The 17,542-nt window shown below is 36.6% G+C and overlaps 3 protein-coding genes across 3 annotated transcripts; all 3 read right to left on the bottom strand.

Annotated features, from left to right (window-relative positions):
- Positions 1-1,962: 1,962 nt before the first annotated feature.
- LOC134874217 (protease-associated domain-containing protein 1-like) lies at positions 1,963-6,861 on the bottom strand. The gene is made up of 5 exons (XM_063898270.1): positions 6,640-6,861; positions 4,818-4,918; positions 4,594-4,703; positions 3,444-3,611; positions 1,963-3,148 (listed from the first exon to the last, which is right to left on the bottom strand). The coding sequence occupies exons 1-5, from the start codon at positions 6,713-6,715 to the stop codon at positions 3,028-3,030; spliced, it is 576 nt and encodes a 191-aa protein (XP_063754340.1). The 5' UTR covers positions 6,716-6,861; the 3' UTR covers positions 1,963-3,027.
- Positions 6,862-8,644: 1,783 nt separating this feature from the next.
- il12b2 (interleukin 12B 2) lies at positions 8,645-11,391 on the bottom strand. Its single transcript, XM_063898269.1, has 7 exons — positions 11,276-11,391; positions 10,878-10,959; positions 10,383-10,640; positions 9,999-10,104; positions 9,707-9,894; positions 9,407-9,555; positions 8,645-9,317 (listed from the first exon to the last, which is right to left on the bottom strand). The coding sequence occupies exons 1-7, from the start codon at positions 11,276-11,278 to the stop codon at positions 9,195-9,197; spliced, it is 909 nt and encodes a 302-aa protein (XP_063754339.1). The 5' UTR covers positions 11,279-11,391; the 3' UTR covers positions 8,645-9,194.
- A 3,094-nt stretch (positions 11,392-14,485) lies between these two features.
- On the bottom strand, positions 14,486-17,352 carry LOC134874218 (transcription factor BTF3-like). The gene is made up of 6 exons (XM_063898272.1): positions 17,256-17,352; positions 16,433-16,501; positions 16,223-16,336; positions 15,382-15,583; positions 15,222-15,287; positions 14,486-14,861 (listed from the first exon to the last, which is right to left on the bottom strand). The coding sequence occupies exons 2-6, from the start codon at positions 16,499-16,501 to the stop codon at positions 14,815-14,817; spliced, it is 498 nt and encodes a 165-aa protein (XP_063754342.1). The 5' UTR covers positions 17,256-17,352; the 3' UTR covers positions 14,486-14,814.
- Positions 17,353-17,542: the final 190 nt, after the last annotated feature.

The raw sequence follows: 17,542 nt of genomic DNA, 5'->3' as shown, positions 1-17,542 counted from the left end.
TTAAGTCCCTGGCGGCGTAGTGTGTTACTGATGGTAGCCTCTGTTGCTTTGGTCCCAGCTCTCTGCAGGTCATTCACTAGGTCCCCCTGTGTGGTCCTGTGATTTTTGCTCACCGTTCTTGTGATCATTTTGACCCCACAGGGTGAGATCTTGCGTGGAGCCCCAGATCGAGGGAGGTTAGCAGTGGTCTTGTATGTCTTCCATTTTCTAATAATTGCTCCCACAGTTGATTTCTTCACACCAAGCTGCTTACCTATTGCAGATTCAGTTTTCCCAGCCTGGTGCAGGTCTACAATTTTGTCTCTGGTCTCATGCCATAGTGGAGTTTGGAGTATGACTGTTTGAGGTTGTGGACAGGTGTCTTTTATACTGATAACGAGTTCAAAAAGGTGCCATTAATACAGGTAACGAGTGGAGGACAGAGGAGCCTCTTAAAGAAGAAGTTACAGGTCTGTGAGAAATCTTGCTTGTTTGTAGGTGACCAAATACTTATTTTACCGAGGAATTTACCAATTAATTCATTAAAAATCCTACAATGTGATTTCCTGGATTGTTTCCCCCATTCTGTCTCTCATAGTTGAAGTGTACCTATGATAAAAATGACAGGCCTCTCTCATCTTTTTAAATGTGAGAACTTGCACAATTGGTGGCTGACTAAATACTTTTTGCCCCACTGTATATTGTACATTCTGTTATTGTTTAGTTGGTTGTAGTTGCTGTTGGCCGTAGGTTTAACTTAACAACGTGCATCGAATAGCAGAGGTGGGAGAATAATAGGGAGGAATACTCTGTTACAAGTAAAAGTCCTGCAATCAAAATAAGTAAAGTACACAAGTATTGGCATCAAAATATACTTAAAGTACCAAAAGTTAAAGTACTTATGTAAATTGGTCCATTTTAGAATAATACAAAGTATACGTTTTGATTATAATTATTGATGCATTAAAGTGTTATAAAAGCAGGTAAAGGTGCAGCTAGTTTGAATGACTTGTGAATTTACTCCAGCTAACTAAAGTTTTATTTAAGTGTTGATTATATTCCACATTATTAATCAGAATCTGTTAAGTAACTAAAGGTACAAAATACATTTAGTGGAGTGAAAATACACGATTTGCATCTGCGTTGTAGTGGAGTAGAAGTACAGTGTAGCATAAAATGGAAATACTAAGACGGAAAAAGCAAAAGGCTTGTAGTAGACACTGTTAATGTTTAATAATGTATATCTTCTAAGGCATGTATTTATGTTCATAATTGGCAGTATGCCCCTTTTTAACTAAATATAACTGATCAACAATACATGATACAATTTTAAATTATGGAACATTTCTACAGCTCGAATGCTAAGTGAAAGACACATTTACAGACCCTAATAAACTTCTCTGATACGAGTTTCAACTGAAAATACTTACTACTATACTAATACTTTGTCCAGCAGTGGCTCAGTCAGTAGGGGCTTGGACTGGGAATCGTAGGGTCGCCGGTTCAAGTCCCCGATCAGACTTGAAATATGGAAAGTGGACTGCTACTTGGAGAGGTCCCAGTTCACCTCCTAGGCCCTGCTGTGGTGCCCTTGAGCAAGGCACCGGACACCTCCAATCCCCCCTCCCCATTGCTCCCCGGGCGCTGCACGATAGCTGCCCACTGCTCCTAGTAATAGGATGGGTTAAATGCAGAGGACTAATTTCACTGTGTGTGCTCTGCTGTGTGCATGTATGTGACAAATAAAGAGGGTTTCATCCTCCGATTCTATCTATCTATCTTACCCAAAAATATATATATATATTTTTTTATATATAAATGCAAAAAAAACTTAAATGAAAACACTTACTCTCTAAAAATGGTTATCTTTAAAAAAAGAAATTAAAATGATTCTGAACATGCACAAGCAGGAAGACTGGAGGTGCAATAAGAGTTGTAGCAATGATATTTACTGATGATAAAGAACAAAAGTTGCAAGTCTAATAAAATGCAAGTCCAGTGGGTTTAATGTTATAACTCTTTAATCTGTAAACTATCAGCACAATAATGTAAATTGGATTAATAACTTAATAAAATTACATTTGAGTTTAATGTATACAAAGTATTAGATTTACATAGGCTACTTTATTACCGATAAGGGATATAAAATAGTATACAGTGAAATATAATACAGCATCATGTAAATGTTATTACTTGATTATTTTCCATCCTCACACATGACCACAACACAGGAAGAGGTGGGCTCGAGTCTGGAGCTCTGCAGCAAGACGCTAATGAAGATGCAAAATGTAGTCCAAGTAAGACAAAGTGGCCAACGTTGGGCTTTAAAAAGACTGTACTAAAGATGAATCTGCTCAGGAACAAACATATCTTTACATAAAAAAATGTAAATGTAAAGCATTGCAAAAAGTATTGCATATCACAGTCATCATGTTTAGAAAAGCTAATTTGTCCTACCTCATGTTTACTATCTTTACTTTGTATTCGCTTGTTTACCAAAAACAAAATAGTGTAAAACCTTTCAATACAAATGGCTCTTTTCTTCATCAGGAGTAATGCAAATGTCAGTAGAGGTACAAAGGTGAACAGGGGAGCTTTAGCACTAAGTTGTCTGGGTGCTTCACAGATGTAAGGATAGAAAATGTGTTTGTATTTAAAGCTGTACATATTTTTTCCTTCAGAAAGACAATAAATTATATAAGGCAGCAAAAGATACATTTTGTTTCACACACTTTGAGTCCATGCGAATAGGCAGGAATTAATTTACATTTCTTCCAGTAAAATGACAGAAAATTTGCTGGTTTTGCATTGTGTAGTAAAGCTGTATACATGCCGTCAATGTCTGCTTTTTGTTGCCTTTGAGTGTGAGATAATCATGTATACATATGGTAATCTAAACAGTTTCACCACTAGTGTGTGTAAATTGTTTAACCACCACCAAATAATTTCCCTGTGCAACTGTGAGTTGATTCACAACTGATAGGATATGCACCAATGAAAGTGTTTATTGGAAGTGGAAAGACATGAAGTTGTGAATGTGCGGCATCTCTACCACAGTGTCCATGGGGGCTGCTTTAGGGGAAATGAGGCCAGAGATGAAACATTGACAGGAATGGAAATGACAGCCCACGGCATTGCATGTCTCTGAAGGGATCGTCTGATCATCATTCTGGAATACATGAAAAAGATGAAACATTTGAAGTCCGGAAATTTGCATTAATGATAACAGATTCCTTTATTGATAAACTCAGTTAAACGTATAACAGAGTAAATGTATTTGGTGAATGAGACTGAATACATGTTTCTGTGGGCATCTTTCTTAGATTAACAGGTTGTAGGATATGTACATCCAAAATAACTCTAATAATACCAAAGATTTCTGATCTAAAAAAGTACATATAAAAAAGCTTGGACCCTTAAGTACAACGTGCAGTTCTTTAGTCTGATTTCTAAATGTGTCTTACCCATCACGCCCCAGCAGGAATAGGGCAGGTATGCTTGGTTTAGCCGTGCTTCCATCAGTGATCATATCCAGGTACTGACTGTCATTGTCTACTGCATTATCAGCAATCAGAACTGCTTTGCCTCCTGCTTCCTCCACATGTCGGGCCTTTTGCACAAAGGAGCAACCTCTGGAGAGCACAATAAAACAGAGAAAGAAATGTCAGAAACTACTTGAAAATGTTCCTGTTAACACAAACTGTAAAATGATGGGTGGTCACATATTTATATAAAACTTCATTGTCCCATCAGGACAGATGATTGCACATACAGTAGCAGTTAAGCATTCCCCTAAAACGTAAAGTATACATGGCACCATTACATCTGCTAATTATCTTCACACACAAATCCTGTTTTTGTGGTTGCCAAGCAGCGTCCAATTCATAAATAACTCAGTGTGGGAATGGGGATATGCAGTAAGGTCAAAAATATCTATAAACCCTTAAATGTCATGGTTTTTCAGTTGAGACCCAGACGTTTCCCCATATGAAACTTTTCAAAATAAATAAATGAAAAAACGTAGGTCCATCACACATTTAAAATGTCATGCGCAACCAAACAGGTTCCTATTTGAAACATTTCATTTTCAAGCAACAGTGATTTGTCACAGTTATTTGTATTTAACACGTTGAATTTGCTTCACTTTGCTCTGGCTCTGACATTATCAATCTCCATTGGAATGGACTTTATACACATGTCAAATGAGTATAATAGCTTGAAAAAAGCATGTTTTCTTAATTAAGAACTGTCCTCACAAGGCTGTTTTAGGACAGTCAAGAATAACACCACATCATCTGCTCAGCCATCCACTCTATCTCTTTTAATTTCAGGCCATGTCTTGAATTTTCTTTTTCAAAACCCAACCACTATGACCCTGCTAGTTTCACCTGCTTATGGTTCAGGGGTAATGGTGCAATGATGCCCTTTTGTTTTTTTCTGTACAAGTGTATTGAATCTTTAGAACAGTGCATTATAAAGGAATTGTATAATAACTATAAGTCAAAGTCAAAGATCCATCCAAGCTTACTATTCCAGTATACCACATATCCCCCTGTTCACATCCTCAAAGCCTTATACAAGTGAAGCTATTGTGGCTGATGAATGTGCACGTACCCTCTCTCCACCAGGACTACTTGTCCCTGTATGATTTCTCTGTCCTCCAGGTCTGAACAGCCATCTGCTGGGTCTGCTGGCACGAGGAAAATCTTATCATATGAATACGTCTAGGGACAAAATGAGAGAAGAGGAATGTGGACAGATATAAGTATATGGTGTACACATGTGTCTGAGGCTTGAGAACCCTTTGGCCAACATGTAAACACAAACCAACTACTCACAAAGTCTCCTCCAAAGTCTTTGGCAGGTGCTGCACTGAATATGTACCCTATCTCCTCTGGACTGATGACCCGGAAATAAAGCAGTTCATTGACCCCAAGACCTAGGGTACAAAAAAGAAAATTTAACACTAAAACAACATGCAATGAAATTATTTTTGGGGTTGGATATTCAACATGCAAATCCACCAGGGTTTTTAATATGGTCAGGTGTTTTGGTTTTGTGCAGAGGTAGGAGTTAAGTAAGTACATTTACTCAAGTACTGTACTTTAAACAATTTTGAGATACTTTTAAGTTATTTGAGTGTTTCATTTTACGCCACCTTGTAATTCTACTCTACTTCAATTCAGAGTAAATTGTGAGCTTTGCTCTACAAAATGTATTTTGTTCCTTCAGTTACTTTACATGTTTGGATTAATAATGTGAAATATAAACAACACTTTAAAAAATGACTTTATTTAAACCTGGAGTAATTTTACCAGCTTTGATGACACTTATTATAATCAAAACATATAATATACATTATTCTGAAATGGGACAATTTGCTTAAAAATATTATGGTACTTTAAGTATATTTTGATGCCGATACTTTTGTACTTTTACTTGAGTAGCATTTTGAATGCATTACTTTTACTCGTAACAGAGTATTCCTACACTCTGGTACTTCTACTTTTACTTCAGTACAAGGTCTGAGTACTTCTCCCACCTCTGATTTAGTGTAGTCAAGCCAGCCTCGTCTTCGGAAAACAGTCAAGCCAGCCCCCTCGTTGGTTTGCGGTGCGCATACATTATATGCATTACGGTAGAGGCCCGTAAAAACTGCCTTCAAATTAAAAGCGTTAACTCTTGTCAATAACAAAGGCAAGAAATCCTAAATTAAGAAATTAATAATGTAATTAATAATAATTTACTACCATAATATTATGGTACTTTAAGTATATTCTTAAAATTCTGAGGGCTTTCATTTTGAAATCTCACATCAGAATGTCCTGAAATTGTCTGAGTGACAATGGAGGTGGTCTGCTATCAATCTGGAGTGAAAGGGTTAGGGTGAAAATTAGTAAAAATATTGCTTTAATAAGACATTTTGAAGGGCTTTTATTTTTTAAATTCCACATCAGAAAGACCTGAATGACCTGTGACACTTGGTCTTTCATTTTGATGTCAGATTGGGCTTTGAAAATGTATTCCTTATTATTAAATTTGACTTATTATACACAAACAATTAGAATTAAAATGTTCTCTAAATACAGTTTGAAGGCGGTAGCTATTTGCAATTGTCTCATTTATTATTTATTAATTTAGTTTGATTTATTATTATTATTATATTTGCATTTTTATTTACATTCACCAGCTTTATTTTTAAATCTGTTCCTCCACGCTCTTACCGTAATGCATAGGATATACGCACACCGCAAAACAACGAGGGGGCTGGCTTGACTATTTTTTCCGAAGACGAGGCTGGCTTGACCGCAGTATTCAAGCGGTAATGCATTGATGGTCCTATATTGAATCCCTGACGTTAAGAGCTAACCGTCCTCTGAGAAAGAAGACGCCACCAGATAAAGAGTCAATGTCTGTCCAATATCTATTAAACACTTTACCACATCAGCGTTAGTTATCTAATCGTAATGTGAACAACTGCACCAGTAACATTACGAGGTCAGAGTGCATAAGCAGGGTTATATGGGATGATAATACAGAAAATACAGACGAAAGCCTTACAATGCTTCTGAAACCCTTCAGCTAACATGACTGTAACACCGACGTGTTAGCTGAATTAGCTGTTTACTAGCATTCAATGCTCCCCCGTCCCTTACTAACCTGAAATGCTAGTGAACTGTATGAAAACACTCCAGAGGTATAACAGGAAAGCTGTCTTCCGAACAACCTTTGCCATGTTCAAGACATTTGTAAAGATAGTTAACGTTATATAGAAGAGACGTGTAGCTTTATAATTGAGATCGGTGTTTACCAATACTGTATGCTAGCTGTCGGTCTGTGAATGAACAACAGAGCAGCAGGTTAAAGGAACCACTTCCGCGCTTTTTTAATGCGCATGCGTATATTGTAAAACGGGATTAACATGCTAGGTGGTCGCATGGCAAAATAAACAGTTGGGCCTCTTTATCCCCCGCCTGTACATGGTTTTCTTTACAATTCTCTGTGCGCTGTGTATTCAACATATTTATATTCTAGAGCAGAAATGGTACTTTACTAACAGCAAGTGACACATTTTACAACTATATAACATAACCTCTTTAATAAATAATCCATACTATTTATTTAGATTAGATTTACTTTATTGATCCCAATTTCGGAAATGTTTTTGTCACAGCAGCATGTAAACAATGCAATGCACATAATATGAAAAATGAACAAATAAACCAACATTAAATTAAATATATTCTTCTCAATAAAGAAAACAAAACAAGACAAAAGATTACAATTAATAAATATACAAATCTGGGCCAATCATTTATAATATGGATAAATGTTGTTGGAATGATTAACTTATCTTTTATTTACACTTTTATAGTATTAGTTGAAATAACAACACCAGAGAAATGAATCAGGACCAAATTAGACAGATCAGTAATAGATTTGTTAGATTAGAACAGAACTAGTAACAAATGTATAGATTAAAATGTTATTAGCTGAACTATGGAGCAGGATTGAAAAATCATAACACTACTAATAGTTACCCAGTATAGCAATGCATTTATAGTTTTAGTTTTCCAGCTGCTGAGACAATACTTTACACTATAATCATAACCATGAATTTACCCTTAATACAAAAAAGGAATGCATAAAAATGAAATAAAATAAAGACAGTGTAAACAAAGACTGGATGAAATTAATGCTCATGAAGGTATAGATTTATTATTTCATGGTTAGATGTGTTTGCATTATCCCCAAAAACACTTGCAATTAAATGTTTTCACAAATATACATCCACTAGGCTATTCCAAACAATGGTGTTTGTACACCATCATGGTCCCGGTTCCAATCAATGTTCTTTATTAATCATTGTCTTTTAAATATCACTTCTTATATCCTTTTTTCCTTTTCTGTTCTTGCAGTTTTCCAAGTACCCAGATGGTAACTCTGGGCAGCATTTATTCGCTTTGTTTTTGCAGTTGCAGAGTTTTTTTCCCCCTGTAATCACCTGCAACGAGTTCATGACAGATGAGGTTCTGATTACAAGAAAATAAAAAAGTTATGCCGTGAATGTATGTCCATGTTTGCTCAGTGAAAAATATGTCGTTGCCATTAAATGAGCTGTCAGCAAGTATATTGATTTTACCATTTAGCTTTGGGACTATCTTATCAACATCTTCTGGTTTTCGGCATGTGCTCCGACTTAAGTGAAAACAATCTGGCAAAATGAACCCCCTGACAATGTTGAACTACACTATGAATAATAAAAATGTGAAATTTGAAACCGTAACATTTGGCTATAGGGTCTGTTTGGTTGCCCAAGCAAATTACTGTTGAACGATGGTATAGTTATGAGAAGACTTAAAATATTAGATATATACCTCATAACCACTGAATTTTTCTTGAACTAATTCAACTTTATAATTTCAAATTGGAAAACCTATTCATTGCTAACAAAGCCACTAAAATGTATTATTTTTCCAACAAAAAAAATGTTGAATATTACAAATATGGTATAGTTTTGAAAAAGCGTAACTTCTTTACCATTAAACAAATTTGTGTGAATTCAAATAAGGCACTAGTGATGATGATTAAATAAGAAATCCATTATAATTGTTTCTGGAGTATTATACTGTAGATATAATATAAAAGTGACTAGTTGGTATGATTAGGAGCATTCATTATAAACATTTACTGATGGATATTTCTGATATTCCACCATGTGAACTTATACTGAGCATGCCACACATAAATGTAGAAGGAACATACGAGAGGAAGGAAGCACATAGCTCTTTAATAGCCACAAAACAGCAAACCACCAAAATACACAGAAACGCCAACACACTTACGTATACAGAAATACACGAGGCCAAGAAACACACGTAGTGAAAGACTGTATAAAGTGTAAACTTTGACTGACTCATCAAGTTATGATTCATGTTGAATGATGTCATATGTAAATTACCGTTGCTTGTAATTTCAATAAGGATCCTTAAATAGACAAATATATAAAATATATATATAAATACAAAATAAATTATAAGAGTGTTTAGTGATCTTCTGTCTTAAAACGTAAAGACTTATTACTGAGCTTCTGGTGAGTGCTGTGTTATCTTTTAGCTATCAGTGTGTGATGCCCCAAAGGGAGACACATAATAGAAAGCAGTAGTTAAGAACAAAGAGAGAGCAGGAGCAGGAAGGGTTGTGTTGGAATAATGTCAACAGGTTACATTTTTCCAGGGAGTCCACTCGCTCCAGGACGAGGGCACCAGCGGGTCTCTGGAGTGAACCCTCAGCTTGCTGATCCTCTTCGGTATCAGACCAGATGAAGAATATCCACTCTAAAGTCAGACAGGTTGCACAATGAGAAAAACAAAAACAACAGAGAGAATAATGACAGACATGAAAAGATCAACAGATGTATGTATACCGTGCCATCATCTTTTAAAATGTATTCAATTTCGTGCTCCAGGCTGAAGTAGCTGTGCGGAGTAGACCAGCTGGATGGTGCATCGATGGTGACGTTCAGGTCCTCCTTCCCCTCCTGACAGCTCACAATCTTGGGGCTATCAGGTATAACTAGACAGAATGAAATACAAAAGTTAGAGAAACAAGGAAAACAGGGGTCGACACGTAGTAAGGAATAATTAAAGCATGTATAAACATGTATAAATATTTTATTTATTTCATTCCTATGTTGTAATTTCAAGTCATAGCGGTCTCAGCTTACTGATGTCTCTGACATAAAATCTCATGGTTCTCCTGAGGATGGAGAGGTTAACAATGGCCTCTGCGGTGAGCTCCAGCTTGGTGCTTTCCTCAGTGTAAGGTGAGAGCGAGTGGTAAAACTCAAACTGGAATCTCCCATCCTTGATCAGATCACTGCTGACCCAATCACACGTCTTCCCACCTTCACTGCTACAGGGCAAACACAGAGAAGTAAGTTTATTTTTTGGTCTGTCTTTATAAACTTTATGCAATATTTTTGCCTCTTTTACTGTAACTTTTAAAATGTTCTTTACCAGTCACGACCCAGTCCAAGGCGCACTGGATATTGTCCTTTGGGGACCCATGCACAGCTGAAGTTACAGTCATATGACTTTGCCCGACAATTGATAGAGAAAAAATCTATAAAGAGACACAGAGTGAGTAACCACAAGTGTAATGGATCATAGAACATATTACTTAATGTAAGACATGGATGTTGGAAGTGCATCATAGTACATTTCTGTATTTTTAGCTTCCAGTCTCATCCTTTTGAGAGAAAATAAACCACCAAGTGAGGCAAGATGTGGGGTATTTTGGATTTAAGTGTGCACTATGAGTTCCTTTATTTGAGAGACTTGAGCCATTTAAAGAACATGAACAATACAAAAGAATGGAAAATGAAAACCACAGCATCTTACCAGACGTGTCTTCCTCCTCAGCCTCCAGCAGCAGATAGGTTGATGATAAAATGTCTTCTCCTCTCCAGCAGCTGTATTTTCCCAACATGGGTTTATCTACCTCTGACACGGAGAGATTTGGACCGTTCTGCTGGACATTGTCCTCAATGTCAACATCCTCCAGCTCTGCACCATGAAATTTCCATGTGACAGGTCCTTCGATATTTGTACGGCAGGTCAGTGTGACTGGATTTGCATCATTCCTTTTTGCCACCACAACTACACACAAATAGATGCAGACACAGAGGTACACACACACACACACACACACACACACACACACACACACACACACACACACACACACACACACACACACACACACACACACACACACACACACACACACACACACACACACACACACACACACACACACACATTTGTTAACATGTCAAGATCAACAGATTTAGAATCTCTCCAGATATTTAATAAATGAAAAAATATTTGACTTACAGTTTTCCAGAAAGTGTTTGAGGTCATGTGCTCCAGTGAGGCTGATGAACAAAAGGCCACTCATCCACAGAAACAGAGATTTCTTAAGAATTGGGTGAAAGAAAAAGGAGGAAATTGCTGAAACTTGATCTATTACTTGCATGTTTTTTTTTCTATTTCATCTTCAATTGAGAAACAGAAAAGAATGTGTTCATGTGACATTTTTTTGGCTAATTGGCTAAATGAAAATAGTTGGATATCTTTTATAGTAATGCAAAATAAATGAGCAAAGTTGGTCATTTACTATCTATTCTAAAATTTGCCATATATGTTCTATTGCGATATTAACTGCCCAGATAATAAGAATAATTCAAAAGCAGATATATGAAGCATCTCTATTAGCAAAAGGGTTTTCTTACCATTTTGATGAAGTTAACTGAAGTGTCACTGTTAAAAAATCTAGAGCAGAATCCTGATGATTGTATGTTCCAACCGATCACTGAGCATCATTTATATCATCCCCAGCATCGTGTCATCTTGGGGGTGAGAGAGAAACTAAGCGATAAAGTGAACAGATAAGAGCATTTCCTCTATACTGTTTTGCATGTCAAATTTAGACTGCGAGTTTCGAATGAGGGATGGAGGGATGGAGATATGAAGTGTTAAGTGTGGGGGTTGTTAGTGAGGCGGGGGGTTGCCCTTGCACTTTAGGCTGAATTACTGACATAACACTGCATGTGAAATATACTGTATTTGTATAATGTACACACACACACACACACACACACACACACACACACACACACACACACACACACACACACACACACACACACACACACACACACACACACACACACACACACACACACACACACACACACACACTCAGTCTCTGTTCTCTAGTTATGTTCCATTCCTGGGTGTTGTGAAATGTTGTTCTTACAAATACAATGACATAATTTTATGTCAAATGCTGTATAAAATTATTTGTTGCTGATTTTCATGAAAAAATAAAAGAATTTTAAAATATTTGATTGAACAAAACAATCCATTTGAAGCTGTCCACTGAGCTTCGGGATATTACAAAGGACACTTCAAAGTATTCTCACACTTTAAAGACCTAATGATGAATCACCTAACTGGAAAAAAGAATTATTAAATAAATCCATAATTAATAACATGATTATTTTCAACAAGAGGATTTCATAAAATGTTTCCTTAATCTTATACTGGAGTCATATGCCAGATATAAACCAGCATTACCTAAGCTTTAAAACAAAAGTCCCCCCATCTCATATTCCTTATAACACATTTGCTTCTCACAAAGTTCAGAAACATCCACACATGCATGAACACGAACACACACACCCACACAAACACACACACATGCCTATACACAGGACAAGAGAGAGAAGGAAAGATAAAAGGACTTCCCCGTTATTAGTCATATGTGGCAACACAATTTTGTTGGGCTAAATGTCAAAAAGACTCTTGGTCCTGTGTGTTCTCACCGGTCATCTGATCCTGTCATGTGTTAAACAATGTGTGTACTTTTATAGTAAACCCATTTTTGCAACTCAGGTTTCCTGGAAGTCTTGGTTACTATTTGGTGTTATAATTCAGTGTCCTGTACAGTTGGTTATATCAATCAATCATATGTTTATTTGTACAATATATACTATATTTTATAATATTAACCCCCTACAGCTTGACATATTTTGACCACGTTATCTAAAATTCTGTGAAACCTGTTGGGTCATCTGAACAGAAATAATTGGTTTCAGGTTTCAGTTCCTTAAAACATCAATAGCATTTCGAAGTATTTGCTTTAGTGCAGAATTTAGTGTACTCCAATAACCTGCTTGTCTTTGTGCTGTGCACAGTATATAAATATGACGACTTCCGACCTTTATTTATAATATTTAATTATTTGAAAAGGTCCAGCTGTTTGAAATGTTAACATTAAATCAATCACCACACGTCTGCAAATGAAGGCAGCGAATGTCACTATTTTAATGTTCAGTTTCAGTATTATGAATTAAAACAAGTAATGTAGATGTAGCTTGTATACTGTAATTTTCTTTTTCTTTTTAGAGCTCATGTTTTAGTGTAGCTGTAAGTAATTTATTTCACATAGCTTCTCATCTTTAGATGTATTTTTGAAACTTTCTTCCTCTGAATCAGAACAGTAAGAATAAGTCCCGAACAATTACATGTGTTACTTTCGAAGAATCCCTACTTTGATCTTTTAGTGTACACCATGTGCAGCACAATGCCAGGCTCTTAGGTTACTTCAGTCCAGACAGTGGAAAAAAACCATCAAGTGTGCCCAAAACAGTTCAATAGGTCTCATTATCCTCCCTACATAAACACATTTAAGGAACTGTAAATATATAGATGTGCGTATATCAGTGTGACTTATTTGTGCCAATGATTTCTCTTTGGACCTTTTGATGCATGAGAACCACATCATACAGTTGAATTTTTGAAATGTTTGAAAACATATTTAGCATAAAACATTTTGCCAGCTGATGTTCTGTAACGCCAGAGTTAGTCTAGGTGCTACTAATAAAAAGCTCTTGTATTTAGGAACACGGATATCTTTTAAAAACATAACCATAGTATGTTGCTGTTTTAAGGAAACACTTACCTTTGACAGTGCATAAGAACATTACTGTTTTACATTTTTTTTAATTAGTTACCTTTACTTCTGAATATTAAGAAGATTTAAGAGATTTGTAAGAACATTATAATAATTTCATTTTTCTGCAGATGATCTATCAAATCTATAGGCCCCTGAAAACCAATGACCCTGTTTCTTTGCAACGCCTGTCTGATTATTTGTAGGACGTCAGAGCCTGGATGGCCTTGAACTTTGAATAATAAGACACAGAGGTGATATTGTTTGCACCCACTGGTGGCAAAAATGCACCGCTTGTGCTTGATTCTCTTGTCCCATATTTAAAACCAACTGTAACAAACCTTGGTGTACAGATTGAACGGGATTTTAAATTGGATAAATAGATTCATTCTGTCGTAAAATCCTTTTATCAAAGGTCAAGCATTTCATTTCTTTTAAAGACTTTCAGAGGGTAATAAATTGTTTTATCACAACTGAACTTGACTACTGTAATGCTCTCCAAGTTGGAGTTAGCCGGGCTTCCATCTCCCATTTACAGCTAGTTCAGAAAGCAGCTGCATGCCTTCTTAGGAGAACACATTTATTTTCTTGTGTTTTATATCGTTTTTAAATCATGTATGAGTTTTCAGTCCCTGGCTTTAAGTATTGTTTTATTGTCTCATTTTTTACATTACTGTGTTTTTAGCCTTCAGTATCATTCAATAAAAACATCAAGCTTCTAGTGTTTTTCCCCTACAGCGCAATGCTTTCTCTGCAGAGTTAATTATGACTAATAGTTCAATGGAAGGTTATGACTAAAGTTATACTTTGAGAAAAAATGTTATGCTTTATTTGCGGAGTAAATTATGACTAATAATTCAATGTTAAGTTAAGGAATGGTTTGGGCAAGTCCCCTGAGGAAAATGTGAAAACTATGACCATGAGTTTAAATACAATAAAAAACACAGAGTTAAAATACCTTTCTATTAAATGTCTAACAGAAAGATAAATTTAAATGTCCTTTTTATTACATGATTCAACCAATACATTGTTAATGTGTGGGCATCACCATGCAGGAAAGGCAGCACGTGAAAGAGAAAGGTTTGCACATTCACCTGAATTAAATACTTTCATATGTACTGCAAAAAAAGGCAAAAACAAAAGTAACAGATGCCACAGTGAGTTGTACTTGTTTAAGCCCAATTGTCCTGGTTACAATTAAAAAGCGACTTTTGTTTGTAGCCACAGAGCAGTTACACATGAAAAATTACAAAATGTCACTGTGTCAAAGTAAGGTGAATCCCAAGGGGCCTAGAAATGTGTGCTGGTGTTTTTTCAGTTTGCCTCGTCCTTTGAAGCCTCGTCAAAGTTTTCAACAAGATCTAAAAACAGAAACAGAGGGAGAAGAGGGGAAAGGATAGAAAACAGTGAGCAGGAAAGGTAAGAAAAGGATCATAAGATTTATTTTATAAATAAAATGTAATCAATAAATATTACCATATGCATCAGCACCATACATTTAATTGGTGAAAATCTGTTTTTTCATTTCACATACATTTAGATAAAACATATTAGATATTAAAAAAAACATATATTTAACGTGACGAAAAACAAAAAGGCAAAGGTCTAGGTCAGCCCGTTCTTGACTACAAAGGTTATGCTTATTTTAATGCTATATTACATGAATAAAACTAAAATCATTCAAAAGTTTGTTTTAAAACAGGATGTGTAAATTTGCTTACCTGGAACATCATCATCCTCCTCCTCCTCCTCTTCAGCAGCAACCATGGGGGCATTGATATCTCCAGCTACAAGGGGGAGGAAGTACAGCAAATCATTAATAGACAGCACAAAGAATGTACTGGTACATGCACACAGATCAGTAAAGAGTGTTAAGGGTACCTGATTTGGGCAGGGTCTCTGCTAATCTCCTGAGACTGGTAAGGCTGTCGGCTCCTAGCTGGTTCAGGATTCCTGGGAGCATCTCTGTGAGCTGCTTGTTCTCAGCGTGCCCTGTGATGGTGAAAGTGTTGGCAGCCAGTGAAGCCTGCACTTTGGGGTTATTGAAGTGGATCACTGTCCCCTGGTTTGTGAACATATTCACCTACAGAGGAACAAACAAGCAACAGAGAGTTTGTGGTCAGTGGCAAAGACGATGATTTAACTGATTAAATCCTCCTAACATGTACTTTCTTTGTTATTTCTAATTGCTTCAGCATCAAACCACATCAGCTAGAGTCATAACCTCTGGAGGATGATTGTCGATGTTTGAACTCAACACCCAAACAAATACTCCCCTTCAGATTTACAATGTCTCTCTCTCCCACTGCCTTTATATGAGGTTCAAGGCCTCTTTGTTTTTCCAGTTTCCGATTTTTATTTTTTACATGTATACAGAACAACACACGGGACACCTGAACAATCAGCAGAGATATGTGCTGAATTTCAGGAAAAGTGAATTGCTGACTGCATCTTTAACAGAGATTTCCTTTGGTAGCAATGACATGGTTTTTCCAGTTTCATTTTTTTTATTGTGGCATTTTATATGCTATTTGTATTATACAAGAGTACCCTGAGGGCATCATTGTCATGAAGAGGACATGTTTACTTACTTATTACTATTACATGTTACTTGTTGGATGCTTTTATCCAAAGCGACTTACATACTTAATACTGTGGACAATCACAGGAGCAATTTGGGGTGAAGTGTCTTGCCCAGCTTTTCAGAAATAATGTGCTGTACCTCTTCAATGCCAGAGATGTTGTTGACTCCCAGTTTTTTGAGGGAGAACTGCAGCTTCTTGTCATCTGCTGTTGCTGTTCTGTGCACCACCTTCTTCTTTCTACGCGCTGACCCCTATAGAGCACAACAATGAGTTTTAATATATGGACCAATACACACTGTCAAACATTTTCTATTTCAAGTCATTTGCCCGAATGCATTCCAACTCACCTTGCCGCCTATGCGGACCTGCGCCTGCAGTTTGGCGAGCTTCTCCTGGTTCATTATCGACTCCTTCATCTGACACAAGGGAAAAAATTGTACATTTCAAATGTAATATTTGTTCACAAAGAGAAAACACTTTTACCATACACAGAGATGGAATAGAAGAACGCACAAATCATCATTCCTAAATGTGGTTTCTATTGAGTCATTCCAATCATCACACATAGTAACACTTGATTTTGATGAGAATCCCTAAAAAGGTTTAGGTCAGTCTACAGTTCATGACTAACAGATTGTCAATAAATGAAAATGAAGGTACCTAATGTGTGACTTCAACAGTTCAATAGATACATAAAGTTGGCAATTAGTATTAAGTGCCAAACTTAAAACTCCCCAAAATCCCCCCGTCGTCAGCTGCCAGAAGCCCAAAAATAGCTGCACACTTTTTAGTCTCGACTTAAGTTCTGCATGAATCAGACAGAGGTAGGCAGCTGAAGTTTGTGGATAATTTATGTCTGCAACGTTATGCTGGCTAGCTTTATAAGCTTGATAAGATACTGTTGGCTCATGCTTGGTTTTTCAGCACTTAGCCTGGGCAGCTTGTTTTTCAACATGGGCTTTCAGTAAGTATGACAACTGAACTGTCGGCTTGTTAGCTCGCCAAGCTAAACAGCTAGCTCGGGCCTCTTCAAACTGATGCCAGCTCTCACGTATAATTGACATTTGTCCTCCACAGCGCATAGAGGGAGACGAGGGATTGCTCCTTTACAACGCCTAATATATATGGGGTTCAGACAGCTTATATAATATGACAGTGAGGTAAACTAACCTGGGAGTGTGTAAACACGCGGGTCACACAGTCGATAGAAGCTCAGAGAAAGGAGTGAGGACCGGAAGTCACGTTCTGAGACGCATAACTTAGCGGATGTGCCCGCATTGGTTTTAATACAACTAATACATTAATGCGACTTAAAACATAAAAGTGTATTTTTTTTCTCAATAATAATATCTGGTCAGATTTGATGTGGCAGAGAGAATGTCAGATTATTTAATTATTCCTGAAATGTTTATAAAGTAGTGAGCTAAGCTCTTGGAAATTCTGACAAGATAAGTGTT

Source organism: Eleginops maclovinus, chromosome 12, assembly GCF_036324505.1.
Source record: "Eleginops maclovinus isolate JMC-PN-2008 ecotype Puerto Natales chromosome 12, JC_Emac_rtc_rv5, whole genome shotgun sequence".
Lineage (NCBI taxonomy): Eukaryota > Metazoa > Chordata > Actinopteri > Perciformes > Eleginopidae > Eleginops > Eleginops maclovinus.
The sequence above is the reverse complement of the archived record's forward strand: the minus strand, read 5'-3'. Positions and strand labels throughout refer to the sequence as shown.